This window comes from Ambystoma mexicanum, chromosome 11 (assembly GCF_040938575.1).
Source record: "Ambystoma mexicanum isolate Mex_15411 chromosome 11, UKY_AmexF1_1, whole genome shotgun sequence".
NCBI classification, from domain to species: Eukaryota; Metazoa; Chordata; class Amphibia; order Caudata; family Ambystomatidae; genus Ambystoma; species Ambystoma mexicanum.
This window is the reverse complement of record NC_090934.1, coordinates 1,067,789,445-1,067,811,911: the sequence shown is the minus strand read 5'-3', so window position 1 is coordinate 1,067,811,911 and position 22,467 is coordinate 1,067,789,445. Positions and strand designations below refer to the sequence as shown.

Sequence of the window (22,467 nt, the reverse complement as noted above, 5' to 3'; positions counted from 1 at the left end):
TTTCTTCTAAGGGGTTCTTCTAAAGCACCTATCATGCTCTTCATAGTTCTGTTAAACCTCTCCACAACCCATTGGTTTGAGGATGGTAGGCTGTTCAGAACGTGTAAGTCACTCCACAGTTTTTCCACATGGCTTGCATGTAGTTGCAAATTAACAAGGGGGGTCCTGGGAGTCACTCTGCCAGACATTAGCCCTGGTTACAAGAGACTTACCCAGAGTCTTTAGCTCACTATCTTTCACAGAGAAGAAATATCCCAAACATATCAGTCTTTGTCCTGCCCTGGGGCAGTCCAGCACCGAAATGCTAGGCAATTCTCCTCTGAACAAGAGTACCAAGAGAAACCCCAGACACGTGTTTCGGTCTGGTTGGACCTCATCAGCAGGGTGGATCTGTGCCTCTCTAAGAATAGTGAGCAAGGGGTCCACGTCTGGATTCCCCTAGTAACTTAGAGTCTAGTTGGACATAAAGTTTGATCCCCTGTCTGAGATAACCTCCTTTGGAAAACCTACTCTGGTAAAAATACCAAGTACGGCCTTAGCCAATGCCTGAGCACTAACAATCCTCATAGGTATTGCTTCAGGATACCTGATAGCATGGTCTACCACAACCAATATACATCGGTTGCCTGAAGAGGTTGGCGGGTTTAAGGGACCAACAATGTCGATTTATACCCTGTCAAAAAGGACTCCCACCACTGAGAGAGGCACCAAAGGTGCCACATTCTTGGCTCCACTCTGACAAGTGTGACAGCTTCTACAGAATTTATCTACATCAGACCCCATCTTGGGCCAGTAGAAATAAAGAGAAATCCTTTCCTTGGTCTTCTTAAAGCTTAAGTGACCAGCTCAAGGAATCTCATGGGCTAACTGTAAAAACTGAGGTCTCACCTCCTGGGGCACTACATCACTTCTGAAGTCTCCTGGGGTAGACCCAATAGGTTCACTTTAGAGGAGGCCATCCTCCCAGTACAATCTGTGCTTCCCTGGCTCTTGCCCTTCCAGCTGGGAAGCTGCCTGTTGGTGAAGTCCTTCAAGAGTAGGACACTCTCTTTGACCTCTGTTGAAGCCTGCCCTACAGGGGCCACCTTCTGCCAGTAAAGACTGCAGCTCAGGATGGTCTTTAGGATCCAGATCTCCAACCGGGGGAAGGTCATCTTCCAGCTCTGTGCCTCCAGTAACTGACTCAACCTCTTCTGGTTGGACCTCACACTCAGCCTCAGCTGGTGGAGTAGTCACTGGTGCGACTTTGGACTGTCCTCTGAGGGATGTCCTGGTTTGATGCACATGAGTGCTATCTTTCTTCTTTCCTGAGACCTTGGGTTTTCCCTTTGTCTCTTTCTTCCTGGAAATACAAGTTGGCTCTTCCTGGGACTGGGTGTTATAGGTTCTCCTGTAACAACCCACTGAGAGTCACTCAAAGTGAGATCTCTGGCCTTCCTAGCCTGCTCCTGCTTCCTTTAACTGGGAGGCCTAGGGGTGCTTGATACAGCTCCAAGACTCTTTAAGTCATTCCACAGCACCTCACTTTGTACACTGACAGGTATTCTTACAGTCATATTGTTGCACTGGGTGAGAGCTTGTATGATATACGATATATGATATGACAGGTTATTTATAGCGTGCTTAATACCCAGAGGGTTCTAAGCGCAGACGCGGGAATCAAACCTGTTTGCTTTGTGTCGTCTTGCTTCCAGGGCGAGCACTTTGCCGCTGAGCTATCCTCCCGAGTGCAAATAGTAGCAGTAGTATTGGAACCATCTGGATAGGGCCTCCAGCAAGCTTAGTGGGGCCTTTGGGCACCTTAGCATCATCTTAGGTTTGAAAAAGGTTTCATCCACCACTGTGATCCTGGCCCCAGTGTCTCTAATGGCAGGGATCTCCTGACAATTTACAAGTACACTGTCCTTGTAATATTATTTTGTGTTATATGATATAGAGTTATACACATCTACATTCTGCTGTTCCCACAGACCCTGGGACACTAAAGAAACACTGGCAGAGACTCCAATGGGGTCACCAGCCAATAGTTGAAAGTTTCCACTTGCCATTTGTACTTCTCCCACAGGGATGAAGGCTAAGGAGGCAGTGTGGACCCCTGTAAGTTTACCCTTGCAACTGGGATTCCCTTTCACATGGCCAGTTGACCCACAAGCATAACATTTTCCAAATGTTTTGACAAATGGGGGCTTCTGCTGACCTCACTCTGTTTGAGCACCAGAGGTTTCACTAGATTGACCTGGTTTTCCTAATGGCTTACCCTTATTATGTTTGTGGCCCTCTTTTGGATGGGAGGTTTAAGAATTCTCTTTGTCATCTTTCTTGTGCTGCCTCCCCTCATCCTTTTTATAAGTGGCCCCAGAATCCTTGTGAGTAGCCCTGTTAGCAACCCACAAGTCAGCAGCATTTGCTAGCTTCTGGGGATCAATCTCTTTTGAGTCAGCCAAGTGCTGTCTCAGCTCAGGAGAGCAGGCATTAAAAATAGATTCCAACAAAAACAGAGCCCAAGGGGTACCATCAGTCTTTTTGAGGATCCTAAACCTCTTAAGGTAACTGTAAGGAGTTTTCCCAAATCTAGCTATCAAAGCTAGCTTCACCTTTTCATGCTCCAATCTTTCAAGTTCCCCCACTTCCATTACAGCATCAGGTGCAACCTGGGGGTACTTAGACAAAATCCAAGGAATCAACTGATTCCCTGTGAAACCCTGAATCCCATAGTTATATTCAAAAGCAGCTAACCAATCCAAAATATCGAGTTTCACATCATACATACTCACTGCTTCTTTGGGCATGCAAGGTCTCTTTGGACTGGAAGACCTAGAAGACTCTGGGATAGAAACATTTTCAAGAAAAAATGTGTTGCATTTCCATTTCCCTTAGTTTTATGTCCTGATGTTTGGTTTCAGCTTGGATCTGTAATCTTTTGAACTCCAACTCAAGTATCAATTTCCCAAGAGACGCACATTCTGCACTCATTGATGGACAATGTGGGGTCCCCGTGGATACAGGTTGAGGCAAAAAGGCCTGTTGAGGTAAAGAGGGGCTCTCTTCCTGAGACTCCTCTGACTCTTCTGACTCTTCAATAACATTAGAGTTAGACTCTGAATCATCATCATCATCATCATCATCCTCATCATTTTCCACATTTCCTGGGTTAGTAGGTGTGACAGGCCTACTACTCAGACTTTGATTTTCTACCAATCTTGCAATAAGTTGATTTTTCTTTCCTTTAACAGGGAGAGACCTGAATTTACACATTTCTTTCAGTTGTTCTACTGTTAAAATGATCAGGGCTTCCTGCCTGAATGTATCCATATCTGGCATGTTTCAATTTCTTTTTTAGTGGAGCTCAGCCTTGTGAAGGTTTTTACTTGAACAAAAGCAAAGTAAATTCTTAGTGTATCAACTCTACAATATATCCTCACCGCCTGCCACCAGTGTTAGAAAAGGTTTGTATGCAGTATCCTAGAACAACTCTGACTGCAGGGATAGGAAACCCAACCTTTGGTATAAGCTTGTACTACACAGTTTTGGTAGCGTGTTGAGCAGGCAGGTTTATTTCAAGAGGTGTCAATGTGAGAGTTACACAGAGATTCACAGTGACAAGTATTTAAAACAAAATCTTACACACAAGGTTTCTTGAATAAACAATTATTCATGTATTCACCAGTCAGTTAGGAAAAGCATTCTTCCGAAGGGAGCAATATAAAAAGTAATACACAAATACACCTCAATAATGTACACTCTTAGTTTCTAAATCAGTAAAGACACTTTTGGGATGGCCCACAGACAGAGCCTACACCCTCAGGTGACTTCAATAGCTAGGGTTCTGGGGACAGTAATATCTTACTGTTTGCATTTAGAATACTGTTAGAAGTTGGTAAAAGGATAAGGTTATTAGAACAACAAGAGACCACAAATATTCTTAAGCAGGCAAATACTTTTGGATCCCCCAAGCAGAGTCATTCAGTATAACAGGCTAAGCCAAAGCCAAAGTCAATGGGCAAAAGTCTTATATAGGATGATGCACTTCTGGAAGGTAAGTAGAAAAGTCTTTGCACAATGTTTTAGAAGTCTTTGATGAAAAGAAGAATCACTGTTATTTGATAGATTTATACACATGTACATTCTGCTGTTCCACATGGGCAAGTACCGGCTCAAGTACTGCTTTCACGCTGCATTACGCTGCTGCTGCTTTGCTTTCCTGGATTGTGAGACTGCGAACATAGAAAGAAGTGATTGCCTTCGTGATTGACATTTCCCACTTGCTGTTTGTTTTGTCCCGCCTTGAATTTGCGGGGATTGGCTCCTGCTCTTCCCTTGTGACTGCCTATATATTGCCAACGCACGCGCACAGCGCGCATGCACACAGGCAAGTACTGGCTCAAGTACCGCTTTCCCGCTGCATTAACGCTGCTGCTGCTTTGCTTTCCTGGATTGTGAGACTGCGAACATAGAAAGAAGGTGACTTTGTGGCTGCAAGGAATTGGTTGGATTTGTCTGGCGTGAGCCTATTGACGCCCATTGAGACCGTACTTTCTTCCTTAGTGATTGCCTTCGTGATTGACATTTCCCACTTGCTGTTTGTTTTTTCCCGCCTTGGATTTGCGGGGATTGGCTCCTGCTCTTGCCTTGTGACTGCCTATATATTGCCAATGCACACGCACAGCGGGCGCGCACACAGGCAAGTACCGGCTCACGTACCGCTTTCCCGCTTCGCGGCGGCGTTGCGGCTTGGGGCTTGCAACACCAGATTCACAGTGCAAACTTTTCTTTGGAGGTCTGAATTGTAGTTCCCTAATTTGTGTGCTTACTGTATCTATTGTGTCTATTCTGAAAAAGCATATCGCTGTATTAATAGGATTCGAGTGCTGGGTTGTCTGCTTGTCATCAGACGGTATACACATGTACACCCTGAAAACAAATATGCCGCCGACCATTAAGATGCTCACAGGAAGGGCGGAAGCCACTCCGATGCAAACACTCTGCTCGAGCCAAATCGCAATTGTGCTTACCCCCTGTAACAGTAGGGGACGTGCGCTAAGCGTGTGCGGAGTGGTCCCGGCGTCTACTTTGGGCAATTCCTCCTCAGACTGCCGATCCCTATCCACATCAGAAACAGCAAATAGGCACCTATTACCCTTCCACCTACATACTTGCACACAGGACAAGGGGCTTCCACCTGTAAAGGTGCAGAAGAGTGGTCATCTGTCGGATTTAACAATCTTAGATTCTGTTAAGATAGATCGTGTACCCATCGTCAATTATTCACCAATAACTCTGTCGCCCATACCTTTTCCAATTGACATGTGCGACAATTCAGCTATATCGATATATGCCTCTCAATGTGAGTCTCCCATTTCAATCATGGAGGAGGTTGAGGCCTGCAGGAGTATGATAGAGTCCATTTCTTCCTCCATTTCACTTTCACAGTCCCTTTCCCCTTCCTTTGTGCAGCCCACTCCCAGGGCGCGTCGAAATTTGACTCAGTCTGGTGAAAGCCTTCCACCCACTCCACCCAATTCTGCTATGTTGGAATTGGCTCTTTCTGCAGTTAACACCTCAGTGCAGAGTCACTTTAGACTCTTTGAAACACTAGATAATAGGCTTGATAAACAGGCCTCTCTTTTGGAGGAACTCCTACGCGGTTTGTTGGCCAACCGGAAACGTTTGCAGGAACTTAGCCTAAAATGTTTGAGATTGAGGGAGACTGAATCCCTTACAAGTGGTATGGATGCCAGCTTAGTTTATGACAGCGGCAGGGCCGTATTAGATCTTGCCTCCCAAAACAGAGCTCATGTCCCAGCCCTGCCCATGATAGCAGAAATTATACGACCTATGGGGGGTTCCCCACCGAATACACCCCCCAGGTGGCCAAAGAATCTTCATACATCGACCTCTCGGTGGATGAAAGTGAATTGGCAACCGAGGGCAATGAGGTCATGGAAAATGTGCCCCAACTTCGACTTCACCAACAAACTAAAAATCCACCCCAAAAGAAAAACATCAAGTGCACAAAATTAAAAGGACCAAGGGCCATTGCCAAGATATCAAAAACATGCCAAATACTAAAGGGCCAAAGAATACTTTGAATGCCTTTTTCCAGGCCATTGGTGGCTCTATACCGCCTGCTTATACACCTACTGCCTCTACCCATCTTGATATAACTGGCACTGATTCAAACATGCCTACGGAGAAAGCACATAGCACGTCTCACACGAGTGCTAACGCTACTGCCAAGAAAACTGCCCCTCTTGCGTGCCCTCTTGTTCATTCGCCCCTGAATCAACTCGTAGAATCCTTGAGGATGCCAACACTTGACGAACAGAAATCAGCAAGTACCCCGTTGCCGAACATTGCACCAACGGGGCAGATAGAGCCCAAAACACATACAAATACAAACGGTGCTCAAACACAGACCATGGCTGACTCCATCAAACATATGATAGACATGTATATATCAGAACATGCAGCCGTGAATATTACACCTCTTTCTCAAGTGGAGCGTGATAACCATACAACACAAAGAGAGAGAGAAGTTAATACACAGTCCTCGCTCACAATGAATGGCGTTGTGCCCACACTTGAAAACTTGCATAACGGGAGAACGTCACACAAGCATCCATCTCAGATGTGCAATATTTAATCTGGTGCTGTTTGACCATCTGTTCTCAAATCATGTCACCAGAAAAGGGGTTCTTCATACTCCTTCATCATGAAATGTAGAGAAGGAGATTTTCAATCCTACGTGTTGAATCGAAGGAGTGTGTTGAACATTTTTAGTGACTTGAGAAATCTCCAAGATGTGTCTTCTAATGACACTGAACAAATAGAATTTATTTCAGAGTTTACTAACTCTGTCATTAGATTGTGGATGCACTCAGGGGTCGTTGCTAACTTGATCTGGAAAGAAAAAATGAGCCTATTTAACATGGGGTTCTTACTGGCAGAAGAGCCTGAGCAATTGCCCAACAAAAATCAAATTGTGATTCCGAAACCTAACATTTATCAAAGCACTCTCAGCAATGCTGGTCATGAGGGGCGGTTTCCAATGGAGCGTCAAAATTAACCACAATCACAGCCCATCCCTCTTACCTTAAATCTTGCAAGCTGGAATTCCAGAGGTCACTCTCATTTGCATTTTTCCCTCAAAAAGTTTATTGTGGCATTTCATATCATTGCGCTTCAAGAAACTTGGCTGACCTCAACCCCTATTTGGGATGGCTTTGATGTCATCTTGCTCCCTGCATTATTAACAGGAGGGCGTCCGCCATCAGGGTTGTTGGTCGCAGTAACTTTAAAAATGGGTCATTTGATTAACGATTGGGTCTCAGAAAGTGCATACTTGCAGCTAGTAAAAATCAAAATTGGAACATGGAACATAGCGCTAGTCAATTTATATCGGAATCCGATGGCAATGTCAGATGAAGCCTTCTACAGTGCTCTAAATAGAATACTGCATCTAGTTAACATCGCAAAAAATATAACATATACAATCATTTTAGGGGATCTAAATTTAGATTGTTGGGCCTCAAATCGTCAAACCAAAGAAGTACATAAATGGATATCCTACATGAAAGAAAGGCAATTTTTGACAGTAAATGGTGCGGTAAATGGTGATGTGCCTGCTCACACCACTTGGTTTAGAAATAATAGATCCAGCACGATTGACTACATCTATGTGGACTCACTTCGTTTTTAACGGTTCACGAGCTTGATGGTGCTCGAATCCTTGAATAGTGACCACAAATTGTTATCACTAACTAGATCAGGAGATTGTCATCTGGACAAAAGGCTGTGTATACATCAACCGGTGTCCATCAATGCCGCAAAGTCGTGATTGAAATGGTCTGACATGAAGGTAGTGGTGTACAGAACCTCTCTGGTGAATAATGCTAGAGCGGCAGTGCCGTTGCACTACACAGAGTTATTACAAGCATTTACCAACACCTTCTGTGGGCCCCCCAAAGCTTGTGTGAAGCATTGCCACATTTTTGATCAAGATATTCAAATTGCACGTGCGGTCTATCGGAAAAAAAGAAAATCCATCATAGCTGCAGGTACGGCAACATGCCAGAAAGATCTAAAGCATGCAAAATGTGTCTACAAAAACTGGGTCAAATCAAGGAAGTATATAATGTACCAACATGATAGCGAGCACATGGCTAGCGCTATGGCCAATAAAAACTTGGTCCAGATGTGGATGCTTTTGAATAATCATGCTGGTCTCTCACAAGCTGGCGCTCAATTGATGGCTGTCCGAGAAGACATATGGGTTGACTATTTTGACAAATTATATGCCGATCCTGATTTTGTGAAAATACAATTAGCTACACCCAGAGCAGCTAGCTGGTCTCTGGCATTCTCGCCATCAAGTATTGAAGTAATGATTCAACAAGCAAGTACTTCCAGAGCGGCCGGGCCTGATGGCATCACTAATATGACAGTAAAATCAAATGTACATGAGTGGGCGATCATAATAGATCAGATTTTCCAACTAATAATGAAAACGGGCCAGGTGCCAGCTTCATGGAAAACTTCAAATATCATTCCCATTTTCAAAAAAGGAGACCGCGCATTGCCGCAAAATTAGAGGCCTATTGCCCTACTGGACGCCCCAGGCAAGATCTTTACCAAACTTGTACTGCGGAACTTTAACTCTTGGACCAAGACTAACCATCTACATGACCCGTGCCAAACAGGCTTTGTACCGGGTATGGGAACGCATATCAACCTGTTTTGTTTTAAAGCTATCAAAGCCAAGTGTCATGCCATGGAACACCCAGCATATTTCGCATTCGTGGATTTGCATTCTGCATTGGACTCCATTTCAAGGGTGCTATTATTTGAAAAACTAGCCAGAGATCAATGCCCTTCCACTTTGTATGAAATTATTCATGCATTGCACTCTGACACATCCATCCGTGTCCGGCTTTCCTTAGATGGAGTTTTGTCCACTGCGATTAAAACAGCTTGCGGTCTCAAGCAGGGTTGCTTGTTGGCCTCATCCATTTTTTATTATTTCATCTATGACTTGAAAAATGTATTTGCCGAGATTGTATCAGACTCTCCAAAATTGGGCATGCATACCATCAAGGCTTTGATGTATGCAGATAACTTGGTGTTAATTTCGAAACTCAAATGGACCTTCAAAATCTTTTGACAGCCTTTCAGACATATATCCAGCTAAATCAACTCAGAGTTAACACCAAGAAAACGCAAATCGTCATTTACTCCCCAAGAAGGGCAGGTCCCAAGCGGTTTCTGTGGACAATCAACCATGTTGAATTGCAAAGAGTGCCTCATTATACCCATTTGGGAATGTGCTTTGAGGGTGCAAATAATGTCAATACCCAGCTGGAGTGAGTGGAGAGGAAACTCTACACAGCTATAGCTCAAACAAAGCTAATCATGTCCAAATTTGGAAGGTTTTCCATCAAGCCAGCTTGGTCCTATTGGAACCAGAAAGTGATACCGGCAATGCGATTTGGCCTAGAAACTCTCCTGAGTACTACTTTGTTCCAATTCGATCATTGGGAAGCTACATTTTGGAGACCATACTTTTCTTAGATACTTTTCTTGCCAGGCTGTGTGCCGCACACCTGGATTAGGTACGAATTGGGTCTTGTTTCCCTTCAAGCACTCCATAACTGGAGACTTTGTTCCTTGCTTAGGAAATGTTTCATGTCTACTAATGATGAGGTCACATTACGATCACTATCTGCATATATGTTTACATCCAAAGATAGGTTCATGTCAACTTGGATAAATAAGATCTGAAAAATTATGGGCAACGCTGACCTATTTATTGAATTGGTGGTATTAAATTCAGACAAAGCCAAAGAGAAGCTATATCGGGCTGACTGGATCAACACTTGTGATAAATGCATGCAATATCAAGGAGGAGATCACAACAGATTTCCGCCAAAGAAGTTGCGGATTTTGCCACCTTATCTGTTGAGAATTCCCTACACCGGCCTATAGATCCGCCATCATACGCTTACGATTTAACTTGTGGCTTACAAGAGAGGTCTGTCTTAACAAAACGGTGCCTCATGTCAGCCAGCGATAATGTTTGTCGTTTCTGTACCATAAGAGGGGTGCCCAAGACACTAGAACATTTGATAATTCAATGTCCATGTTTAAAGTCCCATAGACAAATGCATTTTGGGAAATATTGTCAATATTTGGCAAATCTTGATGAGGAAACATGTTGGTCTACCATTCGGAGTTGTTCTAAACCGATGATTCAATCAGCCACTGTGAACTTTTTAACAAGTCTTCAATTAATCCCAGACCCTAGCTCTTAGCGTATTATAATGTATTGGTACATACCACCTGCTGTTGCTCTTTGAAGTAATAACAACTTCACTTCACAGATGGTTGTATAAGCTGTTGATAGCTACTTCAGAAATGCATTCACATAGATCTTACTCCTGGCCTTAACTTAATGTATGAGCGGGCTGGAGTTGGTTGTTTGCGAATGATCAATGGTGAAGTGTTATCTCAATGAATGACAAGATTGGAGTCAATCGTTGGTGAATATCCAATAGTTAAGTGTTGTTACATTCTTAATTGACTTTCAAGTCGGCAACTGTATTGTTTTGTTTTTCTTTTCCTTTTTGATCTTGGTCTTGCTATCCTGATTCCTAAGATTATCAAGATGTACACTGACATATGGTCTTATAGTACAATGAAAGAATGAATTTGTGTGAATTTGAAACTGTTTGTTCTAAATTATAAATTTGTATATTATCTTTTTATATCATGATATTGTAAGGTTGATTAAATTCATTAAATTCAACTAATTCAATTAAAATAAAAGTAGGGCCACAAGCTGATTAGACTTGTGAGTAGTAGAAGATGCAAGCAACTGTACAATGAGAGGTAAGTTCTCTCAGACTTTACAGTACCTTTGTGTTGAAGAAAAAGTGCAGCAGATGACTTCTGTTCCTGTGCAGCTCTGCAGATCTCACTGTTCCTGAGCCTCAGTCGTGGGGACAAGAGAGAGGACTTCTGGGGACTCCTGCTCTGCAATGGGATGGTCACAGCTCGAAACCGGCAATCTTTCAAACAAGTGCCACTTCAGTGTTTCAGCTCCTTGGACTACCGCAAATAGAAACACAGCGGTTTCCGGCTGTCAAGATGGACTTTCCTTGCTTCTGGGGTCCAGCACTCCGTTGAGGGGGCTCAGGCTCGGCCAGTCCTGCTTCCTGGGAGTCCAGAGGATCTTCCTGGAGCTCTTGGCCAACTTAAAAGCAACGCAAACAATCTGGTGTTCCTCTCCCTGGCTATTCGGTTTCCAGCAGCAACTCTGTGGAAATTCAACCAGCTCTGAGAAGGATGTCCAGGTGGCTTACTTTGGAGTTGATTGGTCCCACCAACTCAAGGGGAGACGTCATCCTTGCAGGGGCTTCTCTGTCGATACGAATTTGGAGTTTCAGCACAGCAGCAGGGCTTCACTGGGCAAACTAACGGTCCAGGAGTTGCAGCAGGCGTCCTCTTCATGTTCTTCTTCGGTTCCTTCATCCAGTGGTCGACTCTGCCTTCCAAGCCAAAAGCCTCGCCTTTTATTCAGTTCTCTCCCAATCATTCCAGCCTACCTTTCAGGCACCCATCAGGACAGTCAGCCGGCCAATCACTACAGAGTGCATTTGGGTCTCCTAGGAGACTAAGCACGGGGAATTTCAGGCACCTCCCTCACTTCCTGCCCACCCCAGACACCCTGGAGCCAGAGGAGGACTTCACTCAGGAATCCTGCCAAAGGCAAAGCGAACAATGGGACCAGACCTGGTTTGGCGCACAGAATAAATCTCAAGAAGGACCTTTCCACAGAGAAATGGTGAAAAAAGAAGATCGGGCCATTTTGACAAAAATGGAACCCTTGGGTGCTTTACTGGAGCTGCAAACGCAGCCCGCGGTAAATGCACAACACAGTAGTTAAAATGAAACCACTGCCACCAGTTATTCAGTGGGAAAAGGGTAACATAAAAATGTTTACATGAGGAGCTAGACAAAGGGGATACTAGGTAACCCCTACAGCACTCTATTGTAGGATTGTGTGTGCTGGGTCTAGAAAGTTACAAATGTAAGTAAAGTAAATTTCACTTTACTGCTCTGGGAAACAGTAGTTGATTAAAGAGAAGGTTATTTGAACCTTTGAGAAATCTGAAAGACTTCCCTGTGCCACTGCACTGAAGGTGCTATGTGACACAATGTAAAAGATGATGCCTATGGAGTTTGTCAGACTCCCCAACCAAAAGAAACACAGAGTTAAAAATCACATTCAAATACATGAGAGAGTGGGGAAAAGGGTCTCACTCTCTCCAGGTTAAAAAAATCAAGTCCTCAAAATCCAGCAACGTTTCTGGGGGTCCCTAAAATGGAGGGGATTAGCACATTTCTGAGAATTCTCCCTAACAATACACACACCAAACAGTAGATCAAATTAGGCCATCGTTTGGCAAAGTGAATCCTTAAAATAATCAAAACAAATTCCCATCAATACATGATGTGTTAGTCCAATGTAACATCTTATATGCGTGGCACGGATTGCTAAGTGTTTACCAAGGCCCATGATCTGCAGTCTTCCAAATATATTTCCCCTGTGCTTGAAATAATGTCTTTTTTAAAGATTGGTGTGTGACATACAGCTAGAGACATTGAGAAGTGAACTTGGCAATTCATGGAGAACAAAGGAATGTTGAGCGGTAAAACTGCATTGTGCTAAACCTGAAGAATTTAGATTCTTGAAGTAAAATATGTGCAACTTTTTACAATAATGGTGTACTCAGGGTCATGTATCCACAAAAGCTGGTCTTTTGTCAAATATTTTCAAAGAAAAGAGGCTTGCTATAGACACAGGCAAAGAGTTTGCCTGTGCCTTCTTATCTTGTTAAATGTTGTTTTATCACTAATTCCCTCACAATCATTTGGCGGCATCCACACTTTATAAATATTCTTAATAAATAATGAAAGAAATATGTGGCGCATTAAGAATAAAAGCCCTACTGTTTTTTAAAAAGGCCTGTATTTGTTATATGTTAATATATAAATGGTGCTTGCTTAAAAATACATTTGATATAAAATGAATAAGAACCCCATATATAAGGGTATAAATAGAGATGTAGTAGCCCCCTGTAAATGTGTGCTCGCTTTAATCAACCCTTACCATCAAACTTTACCTTTACTGTGCCTATACAAACGCAAGAGCTATCAACTTTGTCAATGCCTGTTTCTAAATAACTGCACTGGCATCTTAACACGAAAATCTTAAGACATGTTAATACAGAGTCCAACCCTAAAAACATTTAATCGATCTGCTCCAGAAAAGACCTAAATACATAATCACAGATGTCATTGGGGGGGTCGGGGTCGCACCTGCAGTGCCCCTAAATAAGAAAGAATAGGAATAACAAATAATTTGTCTTTCTGGAATTCTATCCAATAATTGCTAGACTCATTGATATGATATGGCATTTATAACGCGCCTATATCCAAGTGCTTCAAGGCACGAAGGATTATTTCAGGCACACTTCAGGGGTGAGCCACTGATTTGGTCTGTTCTTAAAACACCTCAAGCTAACAATGCAGACAAAAACCTCGGAAAAAAGCATTTAGAGTAGAATAAGAATCCATTTCGGACTATGTATTTTTCTTTTTTCGCAAGTTGCAGTTATAGCATGTTTTTTCTGCCGTTTTCTCCGTTACCATCATCACAAGACATTCCATCTCAGTGTCCTAGTCATGTGACAAAATAATTGTGCCTAAAAGCTTATGTAAAGTGTAGAAATGTTTGACCATAGCACATAAAGTGGCCCTTGATTTCATTGTGCCACAGTTATGAACCCTCCCGATGGTATAAATTTTGGCAACCTCTGAAGCCTGAACAGTACATGTGGCCACCTTTGCACCAGACCTGCAGATGGATGAACTGTCCTGCTGTTAAATCTCAGTTACCAGTTTAATGGTATCCACTACAGCGTATAATTTGCTTTCTGACTTTGACAACATTCAGACATGTTATTGCTCATTTTACTATAGCCGGTAAGATAGCTTAGTGGCCTAAGCGCTCGCTGTTGCGATGTGTGTGTGAACTGCAGGTTGCAGGTTTGAATCCAGGCAAGGCTAACTTAGCCTTTCATCCTTCTGAGATTGATAAATGAGTACCAACACAGGGTGACATTGTATGGATACTTATTCTATATAAAACGCTTAAGCGTAAGTGCTATATTATAACACATCATTATCATTTGGCCTTGGACGTCTGCTTGCATTCACAGTAATTTGGTAATATGAGCCTGTACACACTGATATTAATGATAGATATGGTCATCGATTCTTGTATGAAATGTATATCACACTACAGGGATATCGTGACCATATTTTTCGTAGTGTACTTAGGAACAATGCTATGTGATGCCACTTCCTGTTTTCTCAAGGGGTGAAAGGTTGTGTTCCATTGCTTCCCGTGATGTCACTTCAGGGTGGGGTCAAATTACATAATTTCCTGTGATGTCACCAGAGGTCAAGGGTCGTGTGATGTCATTCCGCTACCCCTGGCATTTTGCTGAAATGACATCCCTGGGTACTAGCCATTGAAGCTAACTCTCTAGCCTGTGTCCTTCATATTATAATATCATGACGACATCTATACTCTCTATAAAATGTATATTCCTTTACTATAACATTAAAGGCCAAACGCACTCAGGCGTCATTGCCTCAAAACCCTAAGTTCACAGACCCTTGTCTTCAGCGCTCACTTCACCCTCCATAGTCGACCAAGCAGCACCGTCAACAGCTGCTCCCATGTTTACATCATTTTAATATAAAATATATATTTAGTGTATATAAAACTGATATAAATCTAATATACATTTTATATCAAATTGATATTAAAAATGGTGCTTTCCTTTTAATATAGACTATATAAAGTTTATATTAAAAACCTATCAAAAGGATGGCGGGACTAAGGCTGGAAGCAAGGGGCGTGTCCACCTGATAAAATTGCCTTGATGTAGAAAGGGGGCCCCATTAACTACTTACCTCATGCAACAAGCAGGGAACAATCATTTAAAAGTACAAAAGTACAAGGACTAACAACAGAGCATCATATAACCAATCACCTCAAAAGACCAATAGTTCTTTCTCACCATGGAATCTGGGCTTGTGGCGCTAACCACTCTATCCATTTTGGAACCCCAGAATTACACCATGCACATTGAGGGCGACCCATCCCCAGAAGGCCAACAAAACTCAACGCAGTTAGGGGTATCATCAGCAAGCAAAATATTCATGACACCAGTAGCTACATGTTTACACCACAAATCTGGCAGATGAGCCTTAGGCAAATGACAAATAACTTAACACAATATGCCCAACCATCTCCTGCACTCCCTCATAGCCAGAGCAGGTGTAGGTCCTGAAAGCGAGAGTCCAGTCAGAGCTACAGTGGGAATTACACATAAATGGCATTATAAATACTTGGGGGCCTATCATCAGGGACCCGCCTTGCATCCATAATATGATCGGCCACTAAAGAGTGGCCCTTTGAAAAAGGCACCACATACTCCTCTTCGAATGAGAGACAAGCTTAATAAGCCCAACAAACTTACTACCAATCACTTTATCTCATAATGGACTCACGAAATGACAGCTAGACAAGGTTATTTGGTAATGCTGTTAATGAACTTAAATGAGGGAAAACTGACGTATCTTTGTCAAAGTAAGACGCATGCTTGGGATAGGCCACTACAGGAAAACCTGTGCAGAGCAAGCCCCTGTTTTGAAAGGTTAAGAGGCAAATTAGTTATCTCCCCTCTACCCAACGGTAACAAACCTGAGTTGCAGGTTCAGTGGATGTGATCGATCCAGTTGCTGCAGTTGCTTTGAAATGGTCCAGCTCCTTCAGCCAGGAATCTTTGGGCAATCGATAAATCTCCAGCCAGGACTCCCCGGTGCCTGGGTTGGGATACACAGTACAATGAGGAAATGGAAGAAGGGTACAAAAAAAGATTCAAAGTGTAACTGGATCGTGCATTTATTTTCATGCACAGTAATAAGCAGTAATGTGTTGAATCCCAAGCTTTGAATTTGAGGTATTAACAATTTGCAACGGCCTGACAATTTGATGATAATCTTCATTACACAGAGCCTGTCCCAGTAGGGACTAAATATGCGGGCCATGCCCATGGATAGGCCCTTTGGGCATCCTTTTTAGAAACAAAAAAACTATTGCTGCAGTGACTTCTAACAAAGCAAAGGACCACCCATGGCTATTAGTTCCAGCTGGAAGAAAGGGTTGTAAGGATTAGAATACAGAATATCAAACTCCGTAAGTAACCACAGCATTACTTCTTGTCTAACTTTGTCAAGCTGTATTGTCCCAGGAGCACTACTTTTCATTAGGGGCAAAGGGAACCCAAGATCAGACCATTTTATGGTACCCAACGGGATACATTGATAAATTGATCATAACATAACATTAAGTACTTTCCTTTAGTCTAAATCTCTTTAGTCCCAATATGGAGTTTACAATGGAAAATTACTTTAATCAGAGATTCCCATGTTGTCACATCGCATTGCACATTTCATTGCAGATATCAACCAACAAAATGCTTTGAATTTCCAGGAGCCATTCTGCTGGTTGACCTAGACTGGATCCTTTTAGGAACTGCTTCTCCTTGTCATCTTCAAATCAAATAAATATAGTTGTACAACCGAACGACATGCCTGCAACTATGTATCCTGCACCTATTTTCACCCACAAAGAGGAAATTGGGTGACTATCGGCATGGTAGCTGGGACCACAATGGCAATGTCTGCAGCCACTTTGTTGACCACTCATTCACCAACTCCAGTAGCCCCTCATCAAGTTACAAAACCCACATATCGGGCTCCAGGGACACTGATTTACAGTTATCTGACCCTGCAGTGGTGATTATCCTGGCATTGTAAGTGAAATAATTGTACAGCCAGTAATAATTTGTTTTTGTCCTTGATTTATATGTTAGACCTCTACTGATGAAAACCGCCTTTATGACTTCTGCAGAGCAGGTGTTGCACATTGTTGTAATGTGCGGAATGCTAATTTCCAGAATATTTTTGTAGCTTGTTTGCAATATAGAAACGTATAAACCCATGCAGATAATGATTTGACTTGTTGGAAATATAATGATCAAATGCACCGAGTACCTGTATAAACCACTAAATTACTTTTGCAATGTGAATGTGTTACTGATCCACATGCTTTGAAAATTCCAATCTCTGAGAATGTTCAATTGTCTCTGTTAAGATGGAGTTTTAGAATATTGCCTAGTGGGTTTCTAGAATCTGGCCTAGTGGAGGGACTGAAGGAAGTCAACCTAGTTATGATGAACCGGGACCTCTTTGTAGTTAGCCAAAACCCAATCAAGGTACATGGATGAGCAGTACAGGCTTAGTCTCAGTGAGAGTAGGGTTAGGGGTCCTCAGAGAATAGCACACAATAATTCAATTTAGACAGTTGTAACCCCTGCAGCTGCCCGAAAAAAAAAGAAAAGCACCCTGCAGTGCCGGTTCCCGATCACGGAAGTGAAAGGGAACCAGCGCCGCAAGGACACAGCGTGTCGGAATGTAAGGTAAGTAGGGGGTTGGGGTTGTGTTGGGGGTTTGTTGACGGTGGGGGTGTGTTAGGAGTGTGGGTGGGGGTGTGTGTTTGTATGTATTTGGAGTTGTTTTACAATTGATGACAGCATGGAAAATGTACGAACATTTTCGTATTGCGTACATTTCCCATGCAGTCATTTCCGTCGCTTGTTATTTACCCCTGGTAAAATTGAACCGATCCTTTAGAACATATTGAAAAATGAAACTTGCAGGTAGTACTAACCCACAACACTCTATATTACAAATGTATACAATCCCCATTAGGTTCACTTAATATACATCAAATAACTTAATCAAGCAATGCAGGTAAGTAATGTAGATGCAATTAAATGATGCAAGTCAATCACAAGTATAATAACAAAGTTACTCACCTTAGTGACTACCTTACTCCTAGTCCATAGTCCCCTTTCCTCCATACTTGTTGGACATTCCGTCCTTCGGGACGGGACCAGAGCACTTTTGTTAAAAAGCATCAAAAATGAAAATATATTGTCGTTCTTCTCTTTTTACACAGGGTACCTCATGCAGCCGTAACCCTGCCCTCCTGAGCTCCGCCCTGCGTATCGCCCTTCAGTCCTTTTCTATCACCATGTCTGCCACCATTTAAGCAATAATAGAGGATACTTATTAAAGGGGATGGCGGGTGTATGGACGAAAGGGGACTATGGACTAGGAGTAAGGTAGTCACTAAAGTGAGTAACTTTGTTATACTCCTACGTCCCGTCCCTTTTCCTCCATACTTGTGGGAGATTCCAAAGCACTCCTCAAAGGTAAAACAGTTGGATGGAACCACTTTACTGAAAAAGGTTTTTAAGAACAGCCTGACCGAATTGAGCATCGGTCCTGGAGCTCAGGTCCAAGCAGTAATGCTTGCAAAAAGCTGATGGGGAAGCCCACGTAGCTGCCTTGGCAATGGTCTCCCAGGGAACATACTTTTGGAAGGCAACAGCAGCCGCTTTGTCACGTACAAGATGGGCATAAATGTCTTTCGGAGGTTGAAGGCCCTGAATGGTATATGCTTCTGAAATACAGGAGGCAATCCATCAGGAGATAGTAGCCTTTGAAGCAGGTTTCCCTATTGGGTCTCCGAACATAACAAAGAGTTGAGAGAAGCCCCCGAGTTCAGTTGTTCTGTCCAGATAGAACTTATACTCTCTCGGCATCTGAGGCCGGGTTCGGAAAAAAGACAGGTAATAAGATAGATTGATTCAAATGAAAATAAGTCACTACTTTAGGGAGGAAAGAAGGATGAGTGCTCAAATGGTTTATGGCATAAGGCATTCAGGACCACATTTAAATCCCACTTTGGATGAGGATTGCATACAGATGGACAGTATAGTGAGCGTGGGTACAGATGGAAAAAGATGCAATAAACCTACGACTGGGTTTGTCAAAGAAAAGGAACAGGTGTCAGTGCATGTGCGTAATTTTAGGGGGGACAGGGGTGTTTATCCCCTCAACATTCATGGCACACTATTTTGTCCCCATTCATTTGGCTGGGGCACCTTTTCTTCAGATGTCATGTCCCCCCCCAACATTTTCAGCAAAGTTACTCTACTGTGTCAGTGGATAGGTAGGTGGCAATAGCCGACAAGTCCTACAAGACAAGACATGAATGCCCGAAGCTGCCAGATGAGAAATGAACGAAAGGACAGTGTCAATCGTAGCATGTCTGGGGTCTAGTTGCTTAGCTAAACACCAGTGACAAAATGTCATGTGAATCAACCTCTATATCCGAATAGTTTGTTCCACTCTCTTCCTCACCTGAAGAAAGTGTAGCGGATGTCTTCGTCTTCTTCTTATTTCTCACTGTTGATTTCTTTTTATGCAGGTATGGCCGACCGCGGAACGACGCCACACTGGTTGCCGGAGAAATATCTGGAAACCAGAGGCCCCGGATCCGCAGCCGCCAGAAGGGGAAAAAGCCGCAAGGGCAAAAAACCCCAGAGAATACTGATATGTCGGTAAAGGTCTTCCAGACACTCAGGTAAGCAATGAATCCAGGAACAGAACTGCTCCACTCCGTTACGGAAGAAGGAAATGGAAGCTAGGGGAGAGAAGGTAAACCCAGGTAAGTGGAGAGTGAACGGGGAAGCCAGGACACAGGACCCGAGGCACGGCAGGGAGACGCCGAGGGCCAGGAAAGCCACGAAGACGAAAGAAAGGAAGGAAGGCACAGAAAAGGGGAAAGGCGAAAACGCCAGATAGGAGGGCGGAATCCAAGGAGAAAACTCACGGAAGCGCTGGCAACGAAGGAGAAACAAACCAGTTGCAACGCGACCGCCGCCGGTCGGGAGTGAAGAAAAAGCCGGTGGCGGCGGCCATGACAGAAGGAAAACACTAGACCGCTGAAAACACTGCATCAAAACGTAGTGGAGCAATTCAATGGCGGCTGGGTCTCCATCGGTCCCATACCCTTACATAGAAGGGGCACACGACACAAAAACGGAGCTACTTGCTCCTATACTGGGACCTCGTAGACGGCTTCCTGGCCGCTTGGATAATGCGCATATTGTCCTCAGACAGGTTAAACTGTGCTAAAGATTTGAATTCAGGCACCAGGCCGTGAAGCTGCATGATTGTGGGGAGGGGTGCCACATCTGCCGATCGCACTGGTGAAGCAGGTTGGGAATCAACTAACCACTCTCTACCTCTTACCCTTTCTCACCTTCCAACCTATCCATGTGCTCTACTAACTGTTCCTTACAAAAATTGTACAATAAGTATGCATGTATGTTTTTGTTGTGTAACTAAGCTCTGATCACTCACTGTAACAAGCGCCACGATGCTTTCGGGCTGTTGCGCGCTCTACAAATATGAATGAATGAATAAATAAATAAATAAATACATCTGATCGGAAGACAAATCGACAGATGCTGAAGTTCTGATGGCCCATTCCCAACCCTGAATGGCAAGGTCCACAAGAGGTGGTGACTTGGTACCACCCTGCTTGTTGATATAAAACATTGACACTGAGTTGTCCGTGCGGACGCGGACTACCCGGTTCGTGATGGATGGTTGGAAAGATTTCAGAGCAAGAAAAGCAGCCAGGAGTTCCAAATACTTTATATGAAACTGCCTGTCCTGCACCGTCCATAGTTCAAAAACTTGGAGAGGATCCAGAGTTGCGCTCCACCCCAGAAGGGAGGAGTCTGTGGTAATCATCACTTGTGGGCAGGGCTCCTGAAAGGAGGCCCCCACTGTAAGATTGTTGGTCGAACACCCATATAGAAGGTCCATCATCATGCAGGCTGGAACTGGGATCATCTTGGAATCAGGGTCCAAAGCCGGACACCAAGAGCTCTGAAGAGCCAGCTGCGTACGTCTCATCTTGAGACGCGCAAGAGGAAGAGCAAGTAGTCCTGAGGCCATGAGGCCCAGAAGCCTCTGGAACAACCAAGCCGTCATGTGCTCTGACTGGATGAAGAGCTGACACGTGATGAATAGATCCGCATACTGTCTGCCATCAAATACACCCTGGAGTCGATCGTGTTGCAATGGAAACCCAGGAAGATCAGGTCTTTGGAGACTGTCATGGAAGATTTCTGCCAGTTCACCAACAGCCCAAGATTGAACAGGAGCTGGAGGAGAGACTGGAGATTGCTCAAAGCCATCAGTGGACAAGGGCTGCGTAGGAGCCAGTCGTCCAAATACGGATATGCATGAACACCCTGTAGCCGAAGGAAAGCTGCAATGACACTCATCTTTGTAATGACACGCAGCAGCGAGCTGAGACCAAAAGGGAGCACACAGAACTGGAAGTGCTCCCCTCCCAGGGAGAACCGCAGATATTTCTGATGCGGCCTCCATATCAGGATGTGCATATACGCGTCCTGAAGGTCCACTACACTGAGCCAGTCGTCCTTCCGAAGAGAGGACTTTATTTGGCAAGGTGTGATCATCTTGAATTTCTCTTGGGGAAGAGAAAGGTTGAACTGGGAAAGGTTGAGGATGGGTCGCAGGCCAGCCTGGTTGGGTTTGGGCACCGTGAACAGACAAGAGTAGAAGCCCTCCTCTTGTTCCCAGAGGGGAACAGGTTACACTGTCCTGACGTCTAGAAGTTTCTGAACCTCAGCTCTGAGGGAGGGTGTCCCGATCTGTTGGAAGGGAGGGTTGAAGTGTGGGGGAAGGGCAAGTGAAAGCCCGCCCGAGCAATTGACAAAACCCACCGGTCTTCGGTGATGGTCTGCCACGCCTCCAGATGAGATGAGATTCGTCCTCCCACCGGAGTCTCGTGCAACTGTCAAAAAATATAATTTTGCAGACTTGTCGGCAGGGAGACTACCTGCCCCTGGAGAGGAGGCTGATAGGCGCAAGAAAACTGACCACATTGTTTTCGACGGGTGCCGCCAACCGGAGGTTCAGTTCTGCGTGCCCGGCGGTCCTGGAACCCCTTGAAGCCAGAGAAGGATCGAGACTGAGACCCTGAGACCCTGACCTCTGTAAATAAAGGGCCTTAGATGGGACCTTTGGCAGGACCGACAAAGTTTTGGCGGTTTGGGTGCTCGCCTTGGTCTTTGTAAGTTAGTCATCCGTAGGGGAATGGAACAATTCCTTGCCATCGAAGGGAAGGTCCAGAACTTTATCTTGCACCTCCTTCGAAAACTTAGTTGCATGGAGCCAAGCCTGGCAGGAGGTGTCAATTCCCACCATCAGGCCTCGAGCTGAGGTGTCCACATGGTGTGCCACAGCTTCCAGAAGATCTTGTGCCAACTCCCTGGCTTCCGACAAACCGGCTTTGAGCTTTGAAGTTGTCTAGCCTATCAGCAGGAATACACTCCTGGAAATCAACCATATCCTTCCACAGCTTCATATTAGCTGCAG

At 44.1% G+C, this 22,467-nt stretch overlaps 1 protein-coding gene across 1 annotated transcript in view; it reads right to left on the bottom strand.

Annotated features, from left to right (window-relative positions):
• The window catches only part of WDR93 (WD repeat domain 93), a 640,373-nt gene that overhangs the window by 327,887 nt on the left and 290,019 nt on the right, over positions 1 to 22,467 (bottom strand). The window contains exon 7 of the mRNA XM_069624316.1: positions 15,836 to 15,957. Within this exon, the coding sequence (XP_069480417.1) occupies positions 15,836 to 15,957 (122 nt within the window). The remainder of the gene's footprint in view (positions 1 to 15,835; positions 15,958 to 22,467) is intronic.